This window comes from Eulemur rufifrons, chromosome 10, assembly GCF_041146395.1.
Source record: "Eulemur rufifrons isolate Redbay chromosome 10, OSU_ERuf_1, whole genome shotgun sequence".
NCBI lineage: Eukaryota > Metazoa > Chordata > Mammalia > Primates > Lemuridae > Eulemur > Eulemur rufifrons.
The window spans coordinates 3,300,750-3,325,506 of NC_090992.1; the positions used below are offsets into that span (position 1 = coordinate 3,300,750).

At 53.0% G+C, this 24,757-nt stretch overlaps 2 protein-coding genes across 2 annotated transcripts; both read right to left on the reverse strand.

Moving 5' to 3' along the window:
- Nucleotides 1–21,091: 21,091 nt before the first annotated feature.
- Nucleotides 21,092–23,013, reverse strand: DCANP1 (dendritic cell associated nuclear protein 1). The gene is given in 5 exon segments (XM_069484456.1): nt 21,092–21,216; nt 21,219–21,387; nt 21,389–21,505; nt 21,507–21,615; nt 22,919–23,013. Coding segments are annotated over 5 exon segments (615 nt in total).
- Nucleotides 23,014–23,958: 945 nt separating this feature from the next.
- On the reverse strand, nt 23,959–24,537 carry TIFAB (TIFA inhibitor). The gene has a single exon (XM_069484457.1). It carries the CDS (start codon nt 24,535–24,537, stop codon nt 23,959–23,961), a length of 579 nt encoding a protein of 192 aa, XP_069340558.1.
- Between the last annotated feature and the right edge of the window lie 220 nt (nt 24,538–24,757).

Consider the following 24,757-nt stretch of genomic DNA (forward strand, 5'->3'; position numbering starts at 1 on the left):
TTTCTTTTCTTCCCTGGCCCCCACAAATATCCATTTTCGTGAGTACCATTTGCTGAGAAGGCTATCCTTCCTCCATTGCATTGGTTTTACACCTTTGTCAAAAAAAAAAAAAAAAACCAAAAACCAAAAAACAAAAAACAGCAGCAACAAAAACAACAAAAATCCAGGTGTATTGGTGCAGGTCTATTTCTGAGTTCTCTCTTCTAGTCAATGGATCCGTGTGTCTATTCTGCCAACATCAGCCGATGTCTTGACTACCAGAGCTATGTATTAAACCTTAATATCAGGAGAGCGGTTCCCCTGCTTTGTTCTTTTTTGTCAAGATGGTTTTAGCTATTTTAGAACCTATGCCTTTCCATATAAATTTTAGAATAAGCTTGCCTATAGCTGCAAAAACCCGTCTGGGATTTTGATAGGCATTGCATTAAACTTATAGATCAATTTTGGGGAAATGGACATCTTTATTATGTGGAGTCTTTCAATCCCTGAATGCAGTATGTCTCCTCATTTATTTAGGTATTCTTTGATTTCTTTTACCGGTTAATAATGTCTTTTGATAAATAGGAATTCGTAAATTTAGTGTAGTCCAATTTATTAGTTTTTTTTCCATTATGAGTAACACATTCTGTGTGCTGCTTAAGAAGTCGTTGCCTGTCCTCTAATCAGTCAGCAACCTTTGGGTAGGATAAGTAGGTCCTGGCAACCCAACACTCTTAGTGTGACAACTAGAAAAAGCTGTGTGCTTTAAAAAAGACATCAAAGGCTCTGGAAGCAGCAAGTACTCATGAATTTAAAGTGCAGAGAGGGTGAACTGACGGTCTGACCACCACTGGTAGTTTTCTTCCCTGGGGGCGTTTGCTAATTGTGGGCTCAGATGAAGTTCAGACCTAACTCATGTGGAGACTCTGCTGGGCAATAAGAACCAGCAAAGCTTGTGGTGGCTGCACAGGGTTCATAGGACCAATGAGAGACCTAGAGAGCCCCAAACATGTCTGGATTTTCCACGAGACACTTGCTAAGTTCTCAGGCTGTGCGTGGGAGGCTGAGGAGTCAGACAGAGTGTTTCTAAAAGGCAAAGTAAAGTTTTCTGTAATTTGGTGCTCAGGAGACAAAATCCTAGAGGAAGAGATCATGTCTCAAAAACCCATCGAGTCTCAAAAGGCTTTGAGACATTAGTCAGACTTTGCAGCGCATGAGGATACAGAACTCAGCTCGACACCTGAAAGAGCTGATGTGAATTTCCTACAGTCTTGCTGGGATAAGAAGACACAGACCCTCTATATATCAATTTTAAAAACAGGCAAACTTACCTAAATTTGACAGAGTCAGAATAATGACTTTTGGGTAACTGGAAGGGATCAGGAAGGATCCTGCTGAGTGTATGTAAAATGTCATCAATCTTTAAGACTTGTCTACTTTACTGTGTGTAAATTACACAATAAAAAAGGAAAAATAATTTTTAAAAAATAAAAATAATTGATCTTTCACATTTAAATTTGCAGTTCATCTGGGATACAAAAATACAATACAACATAGGGTCAAGACATGTTTTTTTCTAATTGCTCCAACACCAATTAATGAAAATTTATTTTTTTCTCCACCATATTGTAGTGTCACCTTTGCCACCAATCAAGTGACTGCTTGTTTGTGGATGTGTTTCCAGGCTCTCTGCTTGTCTCAGTTTTCTTGGGCTGCCATAAGAAAATATCACAGCCTGGGTGGCTTAAACAACAGAAATTTATTTCTCGCACTTCTGGAGGCTGGGAAATTCAAGACCCTTCCATGGCTCTCCTCCATGTGATGTCACAGGGATCCAGGCTCCTTCCATCTCATGGCTCCACCCTCCTCCAGGTCCTCAGAGAACTTTCCATTTATGCAGCAGATTGGAAAAGATAATCAAGGGTTATACATCGGGTGTTTTGGGGCAAGACTTGGAATAATCATCCATCACTTCTGCCCACTTTGGCCATTCTGTTACCCAGAATTCAGTCATATGGCTGCACCTACCTGCAAGGGAGGTGACGGAATGTAGTCTAGCTGGATACCTAGGGGGACTAAAGAGGTAAATAGTTTGTAGAGAGCTATTAAGTCTCTGCCACAGGTATCATTTGCGTGTGTGCATGTGTGTGTGTGTGTGTGCGCGCGTGTGTTTCTGCTTCTGAAGGGAAAGTAAAAGGAATGTCTCAGCTTCTACCAAAGAGCCCCTCACCTTTCTTGGCCCTTTCATCTCCTAAGTCTACTTAAACCCCAATCCAGCAGCACTGGATAAAGTTTTTTCAGGCTCTTAAAACTATAGGAATATACTTTTCAGTTAAAACATAGAGTATTGTTCTGGTCCTAGGAGAGTTCTAAATAGCCAATATTATTTCTAGTAAGCTTTTTATTAAAGCATGACATAATACAGAAAAATGCAAGAAAAGTAAGTGTCCAGTTCACTGACTCCAAGCCAAGTCACTGTGGCCAGGTAACCATCACCCAGCTCAAGAACTAGACCATTACCACTGTCTCAGAGGCTGCCAGCAAGTAAGGGCGGGTGGAGCAGCTCTTGGGGATGAGGAGGATCCAAGGAACACTAAGTTGCTGGCACATGATTTGGGCTATAATGCCTCCTCTTTTATAATAAATGCTAGTACCTAAGCAGAAGAGAAGATGAAGAGGTCTGGGTCCTGCCACCCCCTCATTGCAGCCAGTGGAATTGCCTTTGGCAGGTTACTTTCTCTTTTAGAAACTCTGCTCCTCCATTTGTGCAACGAGAGGGTTGGGTTAACAGGCTGTTAAGTTTTCGCAAGCTGGAGCACCATGGTTTTAGGGCTTCCCCCAGGTCTCATGGGCTGGGGTGCAATGGTGGGCTGCATGCTGGACCCCAAAGGGATCACCGATGTCAAGAGATGGCCTTGCCCCGTGTGGGTCCCAGGTCTGCGGGAGCCATCGCCACTGAGTTCCTCAGCCTGGGGGCGGGGGAGTCAGCCACCACTGCTGTGCCACAAGCAGTTTCCACCCCGCTGGTGGTCAGTCTTTTGGGGTTAATCCAGCTCTTTGTGTGCTGTGGGAGGCTGCCAGAACTTGTAAGGTCAGGGAGGTATCAACGTGGCCAGGGGCTAAGAATTTCAGAATATGGACTGAGACAGATTTTGGTGCCAACTCTGGCTTTACCACCGATGGGCTGTATGACATTGAGCAAGTCATTGAACCTCCGAGACTCAATCTCCTTATCTGTGAAATTTGAAGGCGACAATTGCCTACTTCATAAGCCATGTGGATGAGATGCACTAAACCAAGTGATATGCCCAGCACATGCCTGGCACCTGCGTGCCTGTAGGAGTTAGTCGTGAACACTGTTCTCCCTTGCAAACCCTCAGCAATGGCACTGAGCTCTCCAGGCTGCCTGCAGACAGGCATCAGGAACTTGGAGCCTGGAATGTGGGTTGGAGGGAAACAGGTTTGTGCTGTAGCTAAATCCAGACTAATTATTAATACACTTATTTTCTCTCATCACTCCCCCATCCACCCCCCTCCCCTAATACTGGAACAATTCATTTCTCACCATTGCCAGAGTTGTCACTATCTCTGTAAAATTCTGAATAATCTCCTGGCAATTTAATCTGAGATCAAGTAATAACCACCCACTGTAATTATAAGAAATGCTTAGACTATGTAGAGTTCTTTTAACCTTAAATTCCCTAGAAAGCAGTGGGGAAGACCAGGCTCCAGAGTCCTGCAAACTTGGGCTTACGTAATGGCTCTGCTGCTGACTAAATGACCTTGAGCAGGTGATTTAACCTCTCTGGACTCCACTGAAACATAAAGATTTGAGGCTCTCTTATTCTCAATTCCACCCTACTTCCTGGGAAGCTTGGAAAGCTTCCCAGACTCCCTTGCAGCTAGGGTTCTGGCTGGAAGTAAATGCCACTGGCTGATGGTTCCCGTGAGAAGTCTGGAAGGCAGAGCTGAGGGCGGTCTTCTTCCTCGCTCTGAGTTGCTGGTCAGGGTGGCTCTGGTGAGTTGAGAGGCAGCCAGGGAAGATGGTCACCAGCTGCAAAGATGGGAGAAGTAGTTGTGACGGTAGCTCTGGTGGCAGCTGTAGCAGCTCCCTGATGTCTCAGCTCTGTGATGTGTCCTCACATTTAACAGCTCATTGTCACCCCCTTGCATGGGCTCCTCCAGCCTTCCCACAATCTTTTAAGCCTTTGATTCCATATATGAAAATCCCCTTTTGCTGAAAATGTCTAAAATGACTTCTCGTTTCTTGCACTGGACCTGACTGACACAGGGTGATAATACTGCTAATTTTTTTAGGATCATGAGGATTAGGAAAGCTATTAAATGTAAAATACCTGTTGCAGAAGAAGTGCTCAGTCAAAGGTAGCCGCTAATAATTACAATGAGACTAACTGTTTAGCTGTTAAAACTGGGGGGAACCCGTCCTGTAAATTGCATCTTGTTGCCCACCAGTGTTAGCAGGACTTTTTCCCACTTTGGTTTTTCCAAGCAGTCAGCAGGCACCTCTAACAAGAAGAAAATGATCCTTGGCTAACGTTGCTTTCCCCTTATGTTCTTGCCAACAATTCATGTTGCCTTAAGAGATTAGGCCTTTTTATGGCTCGCCTCATTGCCCTGCTGTCTGCACCGACGTTACTTCTCGGCTGGCGGGGCGTGTCCTCCTGATGGAGTCCAGGCCTACTGCACAGAGAGCACGGGGGCTATTTGATCTCTTGGCTGTGGCCCTCACGAGTCCCAGTGAGAATGTTCGTACCCACAGAGCTCTGCTGTGCTAATTGTCCCAGTGCAGCCGCATACGCACAATTACAGCAAAGGCAACGAGTGTTTCTTTTGCTGGAATTTGGCATGTGGGAGAGGGCAGCCTCTAAGGGGGATCAAGGGTCAGCTCTGGGTACCCCCAGCCCTTCCCAGACTCCCAGAACACCCACGGCTAATGGGAAGCAGCTTCTCGGTCGGGCCCTCAGGGGCACCCCCCGCCCCCCACCCCAGCTCCTAGAAAGATTTTTACTCAGCCTGCTCTAGAGTCCTGGAATACAGGAAAAGCCCTCTGATTTGATGTCTGTCTGGATGGACCCAGAGCCTGGTCTTGCCCTCTGAGTCCTGTTGCACAGACACTGTTGGTGGGAAGGCAGAGAAGTTCTTCTCTCCCTCCCGACTCACAGGACTTTTCATTAAAAAGCTGGCTGGCTCTTTTCCTACTGTGCATTCTCATTATAGCGCTTCCAAAACAGCAAAGTTATCCCACAAAGCCGACTCATAAAATCATTAGACCCTGGAGAAATGCTGGGACTCAATCCCTTCCACCCGCAAAAGCTTAATGAGAGCGGAGCCCGGACTGTCGGCCTCTGCAGCCCCGCATCACCCGCGCCGGCCCCGCCCGCGGGCTCCAGCCCATCTGTGTCTCGCAGACGCGCACCCCGTCTTTGCAGCCCCCAAACGCTCCAGTTCGCTCAGCACTGTGAAGTGCCCTTGACGGGCCACTGAACTCAGCATTAGCAACCAGTGTTTGCTTAAAAAAAGAAAAGAAAAGAAAAGAAAATGTACTCTTTGAAAAGTAGCAAAAATCCCCTTCCCTTTACCCTGAGTCGTGCTGTCTTGCTCGATTGAATGTTCTGCGTCCTTTGTAAACGGCAGAGTTCTACAACTTCAACGTGCGTGAGAATCGCCTGAACAAAACCATGGTGAGATGTCACTTCACACCTACTGAGATGGCTACACAGCAGGTCCTCAAATAATGTCATTTCATTCAATGTCATTTCTTTACATTGTTAATGAGAAAAAAAGTTGATTCCCGCCGGCTGGGCCACTGTCTGCGTGGAGTTTGCATGTTCTCCCCATGTCTGCGTGGGTGTTCTCTCACACCCCGGAGATGTGCGTGTCTACGCGGCCCCGGTCTGCATGAGTGTGGGTGTGTGTGGGTCCGCCCTGCAATGGGACGGCTCCCACCCAGGGCCGGTGCTGCCCTGAGCCCCAAGCTGCCGGGACGGGCTCTGGCCACCAGTGACCCTGAACTGGAATAATTGGGTAAATAATTACCTTACTTGTTTTTATAAAATCTTTCTTAAATGTGTATATAACTCACATTTACTTCAGTGTTTAATATTAGAAGTGTTTTGGATCTTTATTTGGAAGTTCAGTGATGTTTTGTGACAAGAAATACACCGTGGGAACTTACCTCTCGTTTGTATCCACTACCCTGTGGGAAAATGGGTTCTGTTACATGTTGCTTCATTTAAAGTCACAGTTGCCAAAAACTTACCAATGACGTTAAGTGAGGACTTACTATAAGAAAAGAAAAGAACAAGTATTGGTGAGGATGTGAGAAATTGGAACCCTCAGGCCTTGTGGGTAGGACTGTAAAGGTGCAGCCGCTGCGGAGAACAGCCTGGCAGTGCCTCAAAAGTGAAACACAGAGTTAGCATTTCCTCTAGAAATTTCACTTGTAGGTGTCTATACAAAAAATCTGAAACCGGAGACTGGAACAGATAATGTGTACACGGATGCACTAATACACTACCGCTGTAAGCAGCATTGTGCCTGACAGCCAAAGGGTGGAAACACCCCAAGTGTCCCTAGATGGAGAAATGGATAAACAAAATGTGGGGTGTAAATGAAATATCATTCAGCCATAACAAAGAATGACATCCGATACATGCCGCAACATGGACGAACCTTGAAAATATTGTGCGGAATGAAATAAGCCAGACACAAAACGACACATACTGTGTGATTGATTCCACCTGTATCGAATATCTGACCAGGTAAACCCATAGAGACAGGAAGTGGATTGGTGGTTACCAGGGCTGGGGGCAAGGGACATGTGGAGTCATGGCTTAATGGATACAGAGTTTCTGTTTGGGGTGATGAAAATTTTGAAACAGATAGTGGTGATATTTGTTCAACAATGTGAATGTAATTACACTACATTTGAGCATTTAAAAGTGGCCAGAATAACATACTTTATGTTATATATTTTTACCACTACTTAACAAAAAAGAGAATTACCTGAATAGCTTGTGGAAATGCCAATTCCTGGGGCTTACTCCCAGAGTGGTTGAGTCGGAGAGTCCATGGTGGGGCCCAGGAAGTGCCCAGCACAAGTGTCTCTGATGTAGGCAACCCACGGCCGACTTTAGAAATGTGTATATATATATATCTGCATCTCTCTCTCTCTCTCTCTCTCTCTCTATATATATATATGGGCTATGCCAACTGGCTTTCTTGTGCAAAACAAGAAAACAAAAGAGAAGTTCATGCTGCCTTCCAGAGCTTGTCCTGGAAGCGGAGCACTTTACACGTTGAGAAGAGGGAAGGCAGGCCATGCTGGCAAGCCACGCCGGTAGGCCATGCGAGGCAGTAGTCCAGGCGCTTGCTGAGTCCCAGCTGAGTCAGGGTGGGCACCCAGGTTCATCCAGGCTGAGTCTGAATATGGTAGTCTTGGGATCAAAGGACTGGCATGGACACCACAACCAACACTGTGGCCCTGAGATCCGGGACCGTGCCATGGCCTCTACCCATCTCCAGGGTGGCCCTCAGAGTCCTGCATCCTTCTCGAGCCTGCGTTTCCCCAGCCAGGCTCTCCTGCTGGACCCAGCAAAGGCCAGAGGCAGGAGGTGACTTTGGGCTCGGACCCTCTCTTGGAGATGGTCATGCTGTCTTCTCTCTCCCCGATGTGTCCAGGGCCGGGGGCAGGTTTGTGCTTCTCCTATCAGTGGTACATGATCTCACTTCCACTGTCTTGCTCCCAGCAATCAACACAGTTTACTGTATTTTTTTAATAAGTCTCTCCTTGCATGTAAGTAAGCAAATTAGTAGTAATGAGAACACCCCTGAGCAATTACAAACCATCTTCTGGGCCGATATTTGAGAATTTGTGCTTGGGTTCTTTTGTTGCCTGGCAACCCAGGTTTTATTTGAGATTGGTTTACGCTTTTATCCTGAGTCCCTTAGATCCATTTTCAGAAACTATTCTAATATGTCCCATCCAAGGAAAGCACAGAAAAGAGCCTGGCCTGGAACTCAATGTAAGGACTGCTCAGCTTTGGAAGGGAAAGAGCAGGAAGGAAGGAGGATCCCTCTTTCATCCCATTGATTTTTACTGAACCTCAGCCAGGTGCCGGGTCTGGACCAGCCCCTGGGAGATGGAAGTTAGCAGGGCACAGCCCGTCCCTGGACGCTACCTACTGGCTGCCTGTAGCCACAGCCTCCCTCCCACCAGATGCCGTGCAGTGCCCCCTGGGAAGGGGCGAAACTGACTCTGGTTGAGAACCACTAGGTTAAAGATGGTATGTCTATATAGTGGCAGATTATGGGGTCATCAAGACAGTTTTCAGGAGTTATTAAAGATATGTGCAAAAATCCAACATAACGGCCGGGCGCGGTGGCTCACGCCTGTAATCCTAGCACTCTGGGAGGCCGAGGTGGGCGGATCGTTTGAGCTCAGGAGTTCGAGACCAGCCTGAGCAAGAGCGAGACCCCATCTCTACTAAAAAAAAAATAGAAAGAAATTATATGGACAGCTAAAAATATATATAGAAAAAATTAGCTGGGCATGGTGGCGCATGCCTGTAGTCCCAGCTACTCGGGAGGCTGAGACAGGAGGATCGCTTGAGCTCAGGAGTTTGAGGTTGCTGTGAGCTAGGCTGACGCCACGGCACTCACTCTAGCCTGGGCAACAGAGTGAGACTCTGTCTCAAAAAAAAAAAAAAAAAAAAAATCCAACATAACGCTAAGGAAAAAAGTTATACCTAGAATTTTACATATAAAAACAACACTGAATTTGTCAAATACACACACGTCACATATGGAAAAAGGTGGGAAGGAAATACACTAAAACATTAAAGGACTTGACTCTGGATGGTAGGGTAAGTGATGTGTTTCTAATTTTTTACTTCAAAAAAGCATACTTTCTCACTAAGGATGAATAATTTATAATTGTTTGTTTGTACATGCAATGTCGATAGGATCTGACCATTTATGTTAAGGAAATTTATTACTGAATACAACAAATGTACAGAAAAGTGCCCACGTCGTAAGCGTGCGGCTCGGCAGATTTTCACTAAGCACCGAGATCAAAAAACGACATTGTAAGTGCCGCCACCCCCAGTGTCTACTTGCAGTCACCAGCCCCCACAAGGATGACCCATTTCTTAATTTAAACACCATAGATTCTGCGTGCCTATTTTTAAACCTCATATAAATGGATACAGTGTGAACTTATTTGTTTTATTCAACATTGTCAGTGAGATTCATCCGTGTCATCCTTGTAAGTAGTTATAGTCTAGCATAATGAGCATGTGTCACTGTTAAAATCATAAAACTATTTTGAAAAGATGGCAGGTTTTGAAAACCTGGACACTTCCCACTTCCCGCGGGGTGACACGTGGTCCTTCTGCCGGGAGGTCGGTCACGGCTGCAGCCCCACCCACCGCCCAGCTGCTTCCCTAGCACCGGGGAGGGTCTGTGCTGGTCCCACCGGTCCCACATGTTTGTGTGTTTGCCCCTCGACGAGGAGACCGATCAGATGGGTGGAGAGAGGGACCTGTGCGTCTCGTCACGGTGGCACTGGAAACAAGGCTGACAGAAGTGGGGCTGTGAGTGCCCAGGAGGGGGGCAGAGCCTCCTGCTCCCATGGTGACCGTTCTGACATGCCACTAGCAGAGAAGAAAAGCCTCCTTCTCAAAGGCTGCCTCACCTGGTGCCCTGGCTGTCACAGTCCCAGCAGAAACGACCCCGTGCACACGTGTCCCTGCAGCAGCCTCGAGAGGGACGGGTTGTCCTTACTTCCCGTTTTGAGGACCCTGAGACTGAGGCTGGGCAAAGTTCACTTGCATAAGGTTTGAGTCCTGGTCCTTGTGACCCGCAAGCCCAGGTTCTCAGCCCTGGCATTGCCTCTGGAGGCCACCTCCCGCCCCTCCCAAGTCCAGCTGGGATGGGGAGATGGGGAGATGGGGTCGCGGCTCTGTCTCCAGGCAGGGACTCAGTCTGGTGACCTGCTCCCAGCCAGCTGTGTGTCCTCTCAGCAATGCTTCGGTTTGTTCGACCATAAAATGGGCAGCCCAATACCTCCCCTCTTCTCACTCCCAGGCCCTCCGCCCCCTAGCAGGCAGGAACCTCTGGAAAAATGTTCTGGAAAAACAGAGGCATTTTTATGACTCTCTCCTCACCTAAACCTGCTGGGCCAGGACAGAGCCCAGACCCTTGGGGTCTGACCGTTATCCTACACTGTGGACCTGGGCAGCCCCTGGCTTTGATGTTGTCTTGCTAAATGTCCCTGAGTCACCGGCGGGCTGTGATCTCTCTGGCACCTAATAACTCAGACAGCCTGAAGTAGGGAGCAGCTAATCAGCTGGGCAACGCTTGCAGCTGCACAATGGAGCAGAAGAGGAAGGGGGTCCCTTTCATTCTGAGGGTCTCCTTCTACGATCTGATGGCCTAGGCAGACACCACCGTCCGCAGGACACGGGGTGGGGTTAATTCCTGCAAGGACCTGGGTGTGGGCCTGCCCGGCCGAGGCGGCCAGTTGAGCGGTTTGAATCATGGCTGTCCCAGCCGGGCCATCGGGTGGGAATTAAAATTTAATTTAGAAAGTCCTGTCTCTGCGGCCCTGGTGGCCGTCGTCTAGGTGATTGACTGGCTGGTTTCTTTCACCTTTGCACGTCTTGGGTTTTTACTGGCAGAGGAAATGAAGGCTGAACTGGGGCAGGAAATTCCATGTACACAGGTGTTTCTGATTAGCCCCATGCACCTCGCCCAGGGGCACAACAGGGGGCTGGGATGCCTGTGTGAGCCCCGGGCCCCCCTCTGGCCTGGCGACCGTGGTGGCTTTGCATCTGGGCAAGGCCGGGAAGGACACTCAGGCCAGCGCAGGGCAGACAGAGGTGCCGACTGATGGTCGCCTGCCTGATCCTGGGAGCCCAGGCATCTCCTGACGCTGACGGGGATCACATGGTGCACTTGGCCAGAGCCACGCCAGCCTCTGTGTCTGCAGTGGGTGGCTGGTGGCACCGGGGCTGACCTGGGAGATTAGCATGGCCCTGAGGTGTGTTTACACATTGTAGCCAGCGCTTCATGTGGCTGACCTGGCCCCATTTTCACATCTTCAGAAGGGCTTAGAGATCCAAAAAGCACCTCCTCCTTCACTTAAAGGGTCTCTGGAAGGATTGGGGAGGGCAGCCTTGGGCTTGGTCCGAGATGGCCATCTGCAGGGGTGGTTTCAGAGGCTGAGGAAGCAGCTTCCCTCATCCCATAATATCTCCATGCTGCCATGGGAGCATTCCGCCATCAGTCACTCACTGCCCTGGGATGAGGCACTTGGGGCTCCCATCAAACCCAGAGTGTGCCTGGAGGGAAAGGGCGCCCCAAGAAATCGCCCACAGAGATACACTGGGTGGCTCTGGACAAACGTCCACTCCCACCCTACCCCGCTCAGTTTTCCCATCTGTAAAATGGACATCATAGGAACGAACACTGCTGGATCAGCACGTGGATTCATGAGACGCTGTCTGGGAAACATCGGCATGCAGCCTGTGGCCAGCACGCTGAGAGTCTAGGGAGCACGCAGCTCCTGAGAACGTTCCCAAGGGGATTGTTCTAAAGAAAGGTTATTTTATGAATAGGTTGAAGCATTACTTTAAACATAGCACAAAAAAATGTAACCAATTAAAATGGTCATCGATTAGTTATAGACCAAGGTGTGTTGGGATACTGTAACGCGTGACCAGTGAGATCCGTGTGACACGAATGGAAGGACAGGAAATGTCCAGGACGTAGGCAGAGAAAACAAGTCTGTGCACCCTGACCACAACTGTGGGAGAGCGTGCCCCGATGGAGGCGGGGGGGAGATGTAAGTAATTTTTGTTTATTTAAATATATTTAAGTCATTCGATAACTAAATGCATCATAAAAGTGACAAATGAGAGCAGAGAGAGATATGGATGTGTCTGAGTTAGCATGTCCCTGAGTCCTGGGCTCCAGGCAGCCACAGGAGGAGCAAACGCATCCCCTACGTGTCGCCTGGTCCCTTCTGTTTCTCTAGTCATCCATTCCTGGGGCCTGTGGGTCCCTCACAGCCCATCTAATTAATGGGAGGACACCCTGTGTCATCAATCCAGGACAAGATGGCCCCAAACGCTGGAGAAAGGCCAGTAGCTGGGCCCTTGCTCCATGGGGGACATGGGAGCAGGGTCATCAGAATGACAGTGGCCACCACATAAGGCTGTAGAGCCAGCTTGAGCATCGTGGGCATCTAGGGGGGTTGGGGCTAAGCCTCCGTCGCAGTCAGTCCCCTTTAATGGCCTAGGCCCTCACATCTCCCCTGCCCCTGTTGCCTGGGAAGAGACCTGGGCCCCTGAGGAGGGGCTGGAGCGTAGTTGTGCCCATGTCCTCAGGACTCTGAGTGACACACTGCTGGCCCCTTTAGCTGTAGGATAAGAGACATGAGTTCTCATTTCTGTTGTGAGTTCCAAGGCTGGGCTCCAAGCAGCCCCTTTAGAAAGGCCCTCTTGTTCTTAGTGCAGCACAAATAAATGACTGCCACGTGAGGCTGTGTACACTGGGAGGTGGAGGGGGCTAAATCGAGACCTCTGGGAACGGGCTGCCTTGTCCTTGGACCCCTGCCTGGTGGGCAGCAAGGCACAGAGGGTGGGTGTCTCTCTCCCTCAAGGGACTGCCTATCATTCAAGACACAGCTTCTCCCTCCCCCTCTCAGAAACCCCTCCTGACCAGGCCAGTCTGTGCCAGTCTGACCTCAGAGCCCTTCTAGAATCTAGATGTGGTCCTGAGCCCCTGGAGGACAGGCGCCAGGCCTCACTCACCCTGCAGGCCCCTGCAACCCCCTAGCACGCCCAGGACCTCAGAATGGGTCTCAGTGCATTCTTACTTCATTGCCACGGATGCAAAATAACGGTTGGAATAGCAGCAGGGGTTTGTGAATTTCAGTTCCTCTTCTAAAACGACTTGCAGATATTTCTGTTGCTCTCTTCCCCTCTCCACTCCCACCTCTTCCTTCCCCTGGACAGGAATTAGGAGACATTGACTTACACCCTCTCCCTCTGCATCTGCTGCTCCTCTTGCGGTTATCCGTGTGGTTCCTTCAGGGGGTAAGCGGGCTCTGGCCTGGCTCCCAGCCCCCCAGCCCCAGCAAGCGCCATCAGACAGGAGGCTTGTCACCTTGGAGGGAAGGGTGAAAGAAGATAAATTCTGAACACCAAGGCCTTGCTGAGCCCTTCACGTGCACCCCGTTTCATCCTCCCAGACACCCTGTGAGACACGTGACACCCCTATTTTACAGATAGAGGAAACTGAGGCTGGGAGAGGTTGATCTCTTGCCCAAGGTCACAGAGCTAGTAACCGGGAGAGCCAGGATTCAGACTTCAGCAGTCAGACTCCAAAGTCTAGGCTTCTCTTTGCTCTAAATCCCTTCACTCAACTTCTCTTTTGTCTGCAGAATTCTAGGAAGTGTTGCTTCTGTTTCTCATCAGCAGGGCCCGGTGCACCCTGTGGAGCACATCTCTGGACGTTTGCAAGTCATCCCCAGAGGCAAACCCTGGGTGTGCAGAGCCTCGTCTCAGGGTCCAGGATGTCCAGAACCAGCTGGAATCAGAGGCCTGCTGGCCCGCTGCCCTGCCGCATGGAAATGCCATTTGTAGTCAGCAGCTGTAGTTGGAGAGCTGCCTTTAGGTGCAGCGAGTCAGAGGACCACATGGAAACACTTTAGCCTGAGCCGGCACTGGAGAAGCCCTGGCTCGTAGCCACGAATGGCGGCAGGTCCAATAACGCTGAGCTCTAGGTCTGCGTGTTGCCAAGAAGGGAGAGGGTTTTGGAGACTGACCAGCTCCTCTGGCTCATGTAAAAAGCCCTGCATGGTGCTGGGCATGTAGGTAAACAAAAATTCCTGTTCTCTGGGACAGAAGAGCCCTGGTCCCGTGCACTGAGTGTCGTGCTGATGAAATGCTTCATGCTCTGGCTAACTTGGGTGGGGGAGGGGGGAATCTAGATTAGGGGACCATGGACCCCTGATGTTGTGTGCAAGTCTGTGCATGTTCCTGTGTGCAAAGGGAAGCCATAGCTTTCTCTGTGTTTTCCAGGGTGTCCAAGACCCACAAAAGGCCACAGACCCCACTACCCAAGAGACTGTAGCAGGAATGAGTGGGTTAAGCCATGCAGCATGTCCAGACATACAAAATCACCCTGGGACAGCCGGCTGGTGGAGATCGGCCACGCTGGTGCAAGCATGTGAGGATGGGGAATGGGTTCGCAGGTCAGGTCGGCTCTCCGAGCAGAATGGAGCTTCTCCTGCCCCCCTGCGCCCGGTGTGACCACACAGGCTGCAGGGAGCAGGGGCCCCCACCGCGGGCCTTCGGGGACGATGGCCTCCCGCAGCATCATCTGTGAATCTCATCTCCAAGCTCAGAGCTTCCTCCCAGGTGGGGTTGCCCCTTGTCAGAGCTCCAATTTCCCCGTCAGCTTTGGGCCGTATATCTTCCCCTCCTTTCTACCGGCTGCTTTATAGCTTGCTGGAAACACCTTCCCTTAGCACTTCGAAATGTATCACTTGAAAGCATCTTAACATTGACCAACGTGATTCTTTTTTAATTTGAAGGGGCTTATTTCTCCAAATGGCTTTCCTGATCTTATAGGAGGGCATGCTCCCTAATATTAAACTTTTTCTTTAAAAAGAGCAAAAATGACTCACATCTGTTCGATATTTAATTCAAATTGAATGGCAGGACAGGAACAAAATTACACTGCAAAAGGCCATAAAGCGTGATGTTTAAAAGAGCCAAGCATACCAAACCTACATGCCAGAAAATTTGAAATGACAGAGGATGGAGGGATGTGGCCTGGGCCGCGGGTTCTCCACCCAGAAGCTGAGGGATGGTGGCCAAGCCGGAGGAAGGTGGGAGGTGGGAGAGGGACTCACTTTTCACAGGGGGATTTTGTAGGGGCTGGTTTCCAGCCACATGTGAGTTTGGGGTCTGAGGTCTGAGCCTCCAGCAGGGGTCCTGATCCCATCTGGAACCCAATGCTGGCTGCTCCAGGTTGGAGGGCAGAGTGGCGGCCTGTCTGGGGCCCTCAGAGGGGCTGCTGGGTAATGCCACACACAGCCTGGGTGGCCAGCCAGGCACTGCCCTGCTCTCAGTGTCCAGGAGGCCTTGAGGTTTGGCTACAGCTCAGACAATTGCATTTAAAGCCTCTCTGCTTCCCTCTGATCAGTTTACCAGAGACACCAACATCCTGCGTCCAAAAGGGCAGAGAGAGGGAGTGGGGCTCTGAGAGCTGTGTTTTCCTCCAATTTTAGGGGAAGGAAAGTGGCCTCTGAATGCCAGGCATCCTGTCACTGCCCCTGAACTCTGAGAGAGAGAGGTCCCAGGAAAGAAGCGAATGTGGTCTCTTACCTAATATTCCTTGTTGGGCTACCTTTTAAGCCAGAGGACGGAGTCCAGGGCAGGAGCACTCCAACTGTATCTGGTGACATCGGTTATGTGGGCCCTGATGGTGGCACTCTGCAACCCGCGCTCGGCCAGAGCTTGTGGGCCCTCACCGAGGATACATGGAGGGGTGGGGAGAAAAGCAAGGTTTGGAGGTAAATCGAACGCCACCGACCCTCACTTTCCAGCTGAGTGGGTCTAGCCATGCTTCCCCTCCCGATTCTTACTTTCCTCCTAACATGGAATAGTTTAACATCCTCATGGTTATGTTGAATATCTAATATGATAAATATAAATGAATTCACTTTTAAATAGCAAAATGTTGTACAAGTTTCTTAGAATGGTCACTGTGACCTCTCCTAGGCGTCTGCATAGGTACCGTCTTCATTTCCGAGGCATTTTCACGTTGGCTACTTTGTTTCTCTGGCCAGCACTTGAGCACAAGGAGCTGGAACTTTTTCCATAGGGCGGTGCGCTGGAGCTCTCGCACACTGCCTTGTACGAGCTGATTGTTAAATGGTTATGTTGAATTGCTTGCTCAGATTATTAAATTTTAATTTGATTATTGCTATTAAAAATTACATTGTATGAGCTTACAGTTAATTATATTAAATGCAAAGTTAATAAATAATGAAAGCTTACTGCTTCTTAATTGTTTCGCTCCACTGTGTCCGTGCCCTTGAGCTTATTTATGTCTACTGCATCCGTACAGTGGACATGCCCTGCTCTGGCGTGCTCACCGCATCTCTCCCCAGCTCCATGCTCAGTGATGACACTTTGATGCCTTGAAATTGACCGTGGTAGGAGAATTCATACCACAGAAATGGGCAAAGGCTACAATCAAAGCCCCCCGCCCCGCCCCGCCCCGCCCCAAAACAGCCAGTTGTTCAACATTTACCAGCCCGTCCCTGACTGCAGAGAGTGACGAAATCAGGTGTGCGGAGCTACTGGTGACTTCCGCAGAGTCCTGTGGCCACGCTGCATGTCTTCCTCTCAGGCTGTCTTCAGACTCAGCTGTTTCCGCATCCGCAGGGACACACCGTCAGGGCCTTATGGCCTTCCAGGGACGCTCCCCGCCTGCGTTCCTCTGAGGGGTCTCTCCTCTGTTTGTTTTCCCCTGAGCTGAGCCAACGGTCGCTCCGGCTTGTAAAGCAGGCTGAGAATCTCAGGTGCAAGCATTTCTCTCTCCCTTTTTAAATTTTCTCTTCCTTTGACTAAGGAGAGAGACTCACAGCTCATAATTACCCTGTGGTTTTTCTGACCAGTTCTTTACCTGGGGTGCTTGGCAGAGCCCAGAGGCAGGGGTGTGTGTGTGCGCATGTGTGTGCGTGTGTGTGTGCACATGTGTGTTGGGAGACGGAAGGGGGAAGGAGAGAAGTCAGACCACACGAGGCTTTCTGATGTTTCAACTTGAAATCTGCGCAGCCACCACAGCCCCCGCAGGCTCAGGGGAAGAGGAGAGTGAAACGGAAAGACGGAGCCCCCTGGGGATTAGCTTCCCACCTGGGACTCCCAGAGTGTCCAGGGGGGACCGTGTGCTCCCAGTAACAAGGCTGGGCCCGGGTCTGGAAGGCTCTGACATCCAGCGTCCAGCCCGCCGGCTTCCGACGCTCTGGGGTGGCTCTCCCAAGACGGCAGCTCCGGGCCCCTGCGGGTGCTCTGAGTCGGGAGGGGCTGCCGCACCACGGGGGACAGGCGCATCTGGAGCAGGGAACCCTGCTGGCAGGTGGCAGAAGAATCTGGGTGTGGGGCCGGCCTGGCCCTGCTGGAATCTGCCATTGGCTCCTGGGCTCAGGGTCATGTGGATACAATGATTCCATTTACTGAGCCAAAGGACTCGTGGTTCTTCTCACCGAGAGCACCTGTGTATTTAAAGCACGTGCGACCCTTTTGATCAGCTTTACTGTGCGTGACTGAGGTTTTCCTCAAAGTTCTGCCCCCCCAGAGCTCTGCTTTCCCCCCACCCAAACTCTTCCCTCCAGCTAACGCTCCTGTCATTCAGGCAACAGAGCCTTACGGAGGACCTACTGTGTGCTTGGGTCCTACTGTGAGGACCAGGCAGCTGCTGATTCACAGACACGTCCGAGACAGTTTCTGCCACGCACGGGGCTCTGCTGATGGGAGGTGCCAGCCAGCTGACATCTGAAATGGCCTGGCCTGGGGCACACACGGCGAGGCCTCGGTTCCTGGGCCCTCGCTGAGGGACGGACCTTTAGTTCCACAGTAACTGCCTAGCAGTCCCCTCCGAGTGCTCCTGTGTTGGCTGGGAGCTTCTCTCTTTGTGGGAGAAGCCAGGGAAGCTTTCTGGGAAGGAATAGTTGGGGGTGGGTGCTGGTTCCGGCCGAGGACTGGCGTTATTGGGCATATACAAGGTACACACGCTAAGTTCCTTTACATGTTGTGTTTTCAGTCTTCACATAGGCGAGGCAGGTGCTAATGATGTCCTCATTTTACAGATGAGGAAAAGGTGGTTTGGGAGATGAAGGAAGTTTCCAGAGTCAGTGAGTGCAGGGCAGCAGGGATTTGGACCTGGTGGCCTCCTGCGGACATGTGTCTCTGCTCCACACCCTGCCTTTCGGGACAAGGGTTCTTCCAAGCAGAGGGTCTGGGTGGGGACGTGGTGCAGACGGGCTCTCCTCTGCCTGCACTTGCCCTGCTCTTTCCTTCCTTACAGACGCTGCAGGTCTCGAGGTCGGGTGACAGTGATGCAGGGGATCCATGCTTCCCCATCACCCTCAGGGCCCTGGGTGGCTGAGTCCCCTGCACTGTGGCCTCCATCCCTCTCTCTGCTGTCCCCATTTGGTGGCCACCCCAGAGCCCCAGGCAAGGCCGAGGGGCACTGACATTCATGGCCGTACTCCCTGCGCTGCATCTTTGGCTGTCCTCACGCCCACTGCTCTCCCTTCCATCCTCCGCTCTGTACTGCAGGGAAGTTGACCCCTGCGGTTTCTCAGGCACTTGTCAGCTTCAGCCAAGGAGAGCCACTGGCGGGAGACTGGGGCTGGGAAAAGTAGAGAGAAGTCGGGCACTCTCTCTATCTCTCTCTCAGCATCTCTGGCAACAGCTGCCTGTCCCCTGCAGTTCCAGTCCCCGTGGACAGCCTCTCCCTGGAGGCAGCTCCCACTGGGGCTCCCCAGTGGTCCCCGCCTGGTCAGACATGCTGGCCCCAGTACCACCGCCCCTCTGGGTGCCGCTGCAGCCCTGGGGTGGCAGCCTCTTCCTGCCGATCTCTGAACTGCCTCCCCTACTCGTCTTCCCAGTGATTCCAACGCTCGCGCACCCAGTTCCCTGAATTAAATTTTTTGAATACTTAGAGCGGTTTTTGTTTTCTGACTGGATCCTGAGTGACACACCCCCGTAAACAAGCTGACTTCATAGGGCCCATGTTCCCAGCCCATCTGCAGCCAGTTCTCTGGAGAGTGACATCACCCAGCCTGATCCCTCAGAGGAGCAATTGTGGAAGCCCCATGTCTGGCCGCCTGGCCCAGCCCCCCTCGGAGGGCCCCTGCCTCCGCTCTATTCTGAAGACCCCCCAGCCCCGCCTGCTCGTCTCTGAAGGACAGTGAGGCAGCGTCTCGGCCAGGCCTCCCTCCAGCAGCCGGAGGGCTTGGCTCTGAGCCCGGGCCCTCCGGATGGCCGTGCTCGTGCCTGCGCCGTGGGCCGTGCTGTTGGCAACACACAGAGAGGGTGAGGGGAGCGGCAGAGGAGGAAAGCAAGCCTGGCACCCCCGCCACAGCCCCGGCCCCCACGCACCTCTCCCTCGTTCCCAGGCCGATCTGACTTGGACTCAAATCCGCCCTTTCTCGGACCCCTGCCTCGTCGTTCCCAAGTGCTTGCAGCTGGGCACCTCGCTGCAAGTGCCCCTCAAAGAGGTGGGCGCTGCCGGGGGACGGGGGCCATTGTCCCCTGGGAAGAAAAGGCAGAGGAGCGAGTGACGGCCGGAGCGCCGGCGTCCTCCCGCATCTGTGGGACAAGCGCCCTTGCCAAGTGGCGCTTTAAAGCCTCTTCAACTCATGCGCCTAAAGAAGAAAATGATTAAACTCTTCTGCCAGGATCACCTGGCTCCCCGCGCCCCCTCCCTGAGGATGTTTTGCTCCCACTGGAGCGTGTGATTGGAAAACACAGGTATGTGCGAGCAGTTTATTCCTGCATCATTTTTTCCCCCAGCAGGATTAAAGCGGCCTCGGCCGTAAAGAGATTACAAACTCGAAAGAAAGATAATCACTTCCCTTCTCACGGCCGGTCCCGGGGAGGGATGCATGTTTCCAATCAGCTGAGAACGCAGCTCAAATGGTAGGTTTTATTTCACTTTAATCCGCCTGTGAGTTCACGGTAAAGGTAAGAGGAGTCACAGCCCTGCCATGCGAGCAGGGTTCATTAAATCCCACACGTCCCCTGTCGGCTCCGGAGCTGGGCTGTGACTCCTCCCCCAGTGTTCTGGGCGAGCTCTGGGGGCTGGCGTGGCCCCGGCCAGTGGCTGGAGCGTGGGTAGAGCCACCACAGTGAGGGATGCTGCAGGGACGACCTGCTCACCTCATGGGACTGTGGCAACAGCAGCCACCACCGGATGCCACAGGGCAGAAGCCGAGGGAGGGGAAACGGGGTGGAGTGGCAGGAGCCCACACGTGGACGGCGTGGAGGCAGGTGGCCCAGCGCACAGCCCGGTGCAGGGGTGTCGGGAGGGGACGAGCTGTCCTTGGCACCCAAGGTGACTGCTGCCTGGATCACCAGCGCCTCATGCAGCTGTCCCTCTGCCCAGCTCCGTGGTGGCCACTGGGAACAAACCCTCCAACAGCCCGTGGCCCCTGTCTGCGTGGAGCTGGGGGTCTCACTGGAGTGTGCTCGGCCACGGCCTGCCTTCCTCCAGGCTACGGCCAGGACTGTGCTGTCTGACGGGCCTGCCGTGACTGCCTCGTGGCGCGGCTTCCTGCCTCGGGGCCGCGTTGCGGCTGTTTGTGAAGCATTTCTGCGAGGGGATGCCATGTCTCTCCCAGACGGGTGGGGAAGATCCACGTTCTTGGAAAAGCAGAGGAATGTGAGGGCTAGAATGCCTTAAAGGGCACAGAGGATGATTTCTAAATTTCCAGACGCTGTCTCAGGGAATCGTAGTGTCCTGGAGTCTGCCTGAATGTGATTAACGTAGCTCCTCGTAGCAGCTGTGCATGTGTGTGTGTGTGTGTGTGTGTGTGTGCATGTGTGTAGGTGTAAACCGAGTCCACGTGTCCACACTCATTCAGTTCATTCCACGGAACCGGGCAAGGACGGCTAACCCTGCCGAACACTCGCTGTGTGTCAGGCACTGCACCAGGCACCCAATTTACCTTCGTGCTGACTCCGAGAAGGTGGGGACTGGTCTCTTGCCCATTTTCTAGGATAATCAGCTGCGGCACCGGCAGATTCAGTCCCTTGTCCAAGGTCACAGAACTCGCAAGTGGGGGAGCAAGAATTCTGACTCAGGAAGCCGTCTGACTACAGGGCCCCACCTTGGAGCCACCGATGTTCATGAGCATGGGGATGTCTGTGCACACCTGTGTGTGTGTGTGTGTGTGTGTGTGCACACGTGTGCCCATACATGCATGTCCCCTCAGCCACACAGGCTGCCCTGTGGAGGGAGCTGAGAGGATGCAGGGGAGATCGCTGGGAGGGACCCACCTGGCTGCTCAGGGGTCTGTGAGGGCGAAGGAAAGTGGTACCCGGTGCGTGGGCTGGGCCCTGAAGCCAGCCTGGCAGTGCTGGCTGTTAGGAGAGAGGGGGGTGGGGTGTCATAGATCTGATGATTTCAGTGGTTTCTACTCAAGAAAAACGGAGCCTCTCATGGGCAGAGCACAACTGTCTGGAAAACGTGGTGCGAGGCCAGGAGTGTTTCCCGAGGAGACCGCATGAACCTGTAGAGTCCGAAACAACAAGCCTGGACGTTTCCCGGCTCCCTCCCATCCTGCGTCTGGCCTGTCACCCTTCCGCCTGCTGAGCAGTTCATCCTGGGTCCCCAGGGGCCTCCCAGACGCTTCACCCGAAAGGCCTGAGTCACAGAACACCCCGTGGAGGAAGCGGACTGCCCCCTTCTCACGAGCCACGGCCGGCCGGGATGGGTTCGTTCTCCCTCGGGGGTGGAGAGCCCTCACCGAGGCCCTGGAGGGGGCTGCTTGGCCACAGCAGTGGTGCATCCGAGGCTTCTCTGGTGCAGCTGGGGAGCTGAGCTCTGGGGACTCTGGGGGGCCATCAGCTTCCTCTCCCCAGCCACTGACGCCCAGGTGCAGTCCCCAGGCTGTGGCTTCTCAAGTTCTATGCATGGGCCGCTCCTCCCTGATGCATAGTTGGAGGAACGCTTTGGTCTGTGAGGGGTCACTGCTACTTTTAGAATCTGTATGTGACACATAAAAGCAGTTCCAAAACCACGGACTTCATCAGACCAAATCACCGGTGGCTCCCTCTGCTTGCCAGTCCCGCCGGGGTGTCTCCCGTTCTACAAATCCTGACTGTTGGGCTGTCTGGTGCAAGGAACAGGTTAAAATCCCCTCCCGGTGCCCATCAGGGCCGTGGCTGAAAGAAAATCCTCGGTCAGGGAATCACAGAGCCCCGGGAAGCCGGGGGGCTCTGGAGCCCGTTCCCCGCTTAGCTCCCTGTTCAGGGTGAGCCCCAAGCCTGTACCTGTCAGGCTACTCTCTCAGGTCTCGCGACGGTAGCCAGGCCTGGGTAAGGGCGTGCCAGACACTGCCCAAGTGATGCACTCGGGCCACCTCCTAAGACCCTCGCAACAGCTCTGCCTGCCAGGTGCTGTTGTCTTACCCATTGTCCAGAAGGGGAAACGGGCAAGAGCAGGCGAAGTCACTCGTCCAAGGTCACACGGCCAGTGACGGTGTGCAATCAGGCGCACCTTTCTGAGCCTCCGATTCCTCATCTGTAAGTGTGGTTAATGCCATTGTCTATCTGGGGTGTCATGAGGATTAAATGGGGTGACTCACAGAGCACCTAGCGGAGTGCTGAGCACATAGCACTGAACAGACAAGGCCACTGAGTAATCGAGATAATGCTGAGCCCAGGAGCTGGAGGAGAGAGGAAAACACAATGACTATAGCACCATTTGCAGCGACTTTGCCTCGTTTACGGCTGGTTCCTGGGGCTTGGCACACACCTGGCAAGGCGGGGGCTTGGTGCAAGTTGTTGAATGAGTGAGTGAGGGACTGCTTGGGGGTCCCAAGGAGCTGTTCCCAGCATTGGCCAGCCCCTCCCTGACGGCCCTTGCTCTCCTGGGCCCTGTGCTGTGGTCTGAGCGTACTTGCCTCGTTCCTTATCCGAAAGGAAGGGCAGGCCGGGCTGTCTTCCTCACGGAGAAGATGCTCAGGGCCCGTGAGGGAAGTAGACCTACTTGTAGCCTGCCCTGGGTGCCCACACGTCTTTCTTCTTGGGGGGGAGTGGAAAGAGGTGGAGGTGGCCATGGCGCAGGTGTGCAAGCCAGCCAGCGGGCAGTGCCGTGACTTCAGTGGCACTTGGGGTCTGGGATCATGACGACCATCTGCAGGTGCAGGTCGCTCCCCCCGTCGTCACACGGCTGGACGTTGTTTCTGAACCATGCTGTGCCCATCTCAGGACTGTGTGGCCAGTGGTTGCTTATGCTCTGCTCTTGCTGTTCACTGGGAAAATTCTCCTTCCCTTGGCCTGCCTGGCTCCCTCCCGGTCCCCTACTTGGAAAGACCCCCTCCCCCATTGCTATATGACCCTCCCTGAATGAAATCGCTGCTGGGCTGGGTTCTAACACGACCTTCCACCCTCAGCCCCATGTTCTCTGAAGACCTTTGCCCTCGGGTCAGCCTAGGCTTTGATCCAGAAGTGACAGAGGATGAGGAAGATGACAGTGACAGTGAATTTCCAGGCAGGCCCAGCTCCCAGCTCCCATGCTCAGGCTGCGCCCTTTCCAGAGACGTGGGCCGTACCTTTCCAATTTCCTCTTACACCTCACCCGTGGTTCCCGCCCTGCCTCTGCGTGGCGCCATGGCGTGCGCGCAGCCAGCTGGGGACCGGGGAATCCTGGAGGGTTTGCCAGCTTAATGAAACGCTTGCAGTTTATTAAACGCAGGCTTCCCTAAGCCCCGAGTGCCTGTGGGTATTTGAAAGCTGAAGGTAACCCCGAGCTACCACAGACGTAATTGCTACATGTGTCCACGCATTCCTGGTGCAACCTCAAACTCTCGCTCCTAAGCGGCACACAAAATGAGCAACATAAAGTAACTCCTAGTCAGACAAGACGGGGAGATGTGGGGAACGCTGAGAGAGGCTCCCCAGAACCCCTCAGGGCCTCTAAAAGTATATGAAGTTCCCATTACCTTGCAGAGCTCTGGCCAGGGCGGGTGCTTCTCCGCCCCGGGCTGTGCGGTGTTTGCAGAATCGGTTCATTGTGAGCGAGGCAGCCAGCAGGCCTCGCATGTCAACCATGCATGATGCAGCTCAGATATTTTAAGTCCAGTTTCAGCAAAGCCTCGCTCTCACGGCAGGGCTAGCCGAGTGCTCCGTCTAGGGGCTCCCTCGGGAGCTATATTTCTGTTCCTCCTCCAGGGCTGGGCGGGAGAGGGCTGTCCCGAGTGTGGGGAGGGCCACGGAGAAAGCCCAGGTGACCTGGAGCCTGCTCCCCTGACCCCGGGGGAGGCTGTTCCTGGGGGAGGCTTTCCCATTCGTCAGTCTCCTCCGCCTGGGGTCTGTAAATCAGGGGCGAGGGGCTGAGATGGAAGCAGCAGACAAAAGCCTTGAGGGAGGTGCCTTCCTCCAAGCGGACCACCATCTGGACGCTGGAGAAGCAGACCCTGGTGACGGGGCTCAGGGGGACCTGCTCCAGATAAGTCAGCCTCAGTCCGTTGACCCACACACAGCTCTTGCGGCTCAGGGACTTGAGGCAGAAGGCCAGCAGGGTGCTGCCCTTCTCCAGGTAGGGCTCCAGGGACAGGTGTCGGCGGGAGAGGTTGGGGAGCTGCAGCCGGAGGTGGGCGTCCCGCCCCCGCCCGACCAGCAGCGGGCTGGTGTCATGCTGCAGCTGCGGCGGGACGTTGGCGAAGGCGGCCGGGCCGAGCGTGGGGTGGTGCAGGCTCACCTGCAGGACCGTGAGGCGCCTCTCCATGGATCAGAGCCTGGGAGGCCACGAGAGGCCGCCTTGTGTCTCTTGGATCCCAGCTGTTCTGGGGAAACAGAAACCCAGCTCACTAATCCCACCTCTGGAACGAGGCAGGAGGAAGGCGCCCTGGGCCTGTCTGGCGAGGAGCCCCCTCCCAGCCCCACAGGGCTCCTCCTCTCCTGTGACTCAGGCCCCTGCCCTCCACCTACCTGGTTGCGGGCCCCAG

What these genes read in the sequence shown, in the direction of transcription:
- TIFAB (XM_069484457.1), bottom strand. Translation starts at nt 24,537, where the DNA reads ATGGAGAGGCGCCTCACGGTCCTGCAGGTGAGCCTGCACCACCCCACG.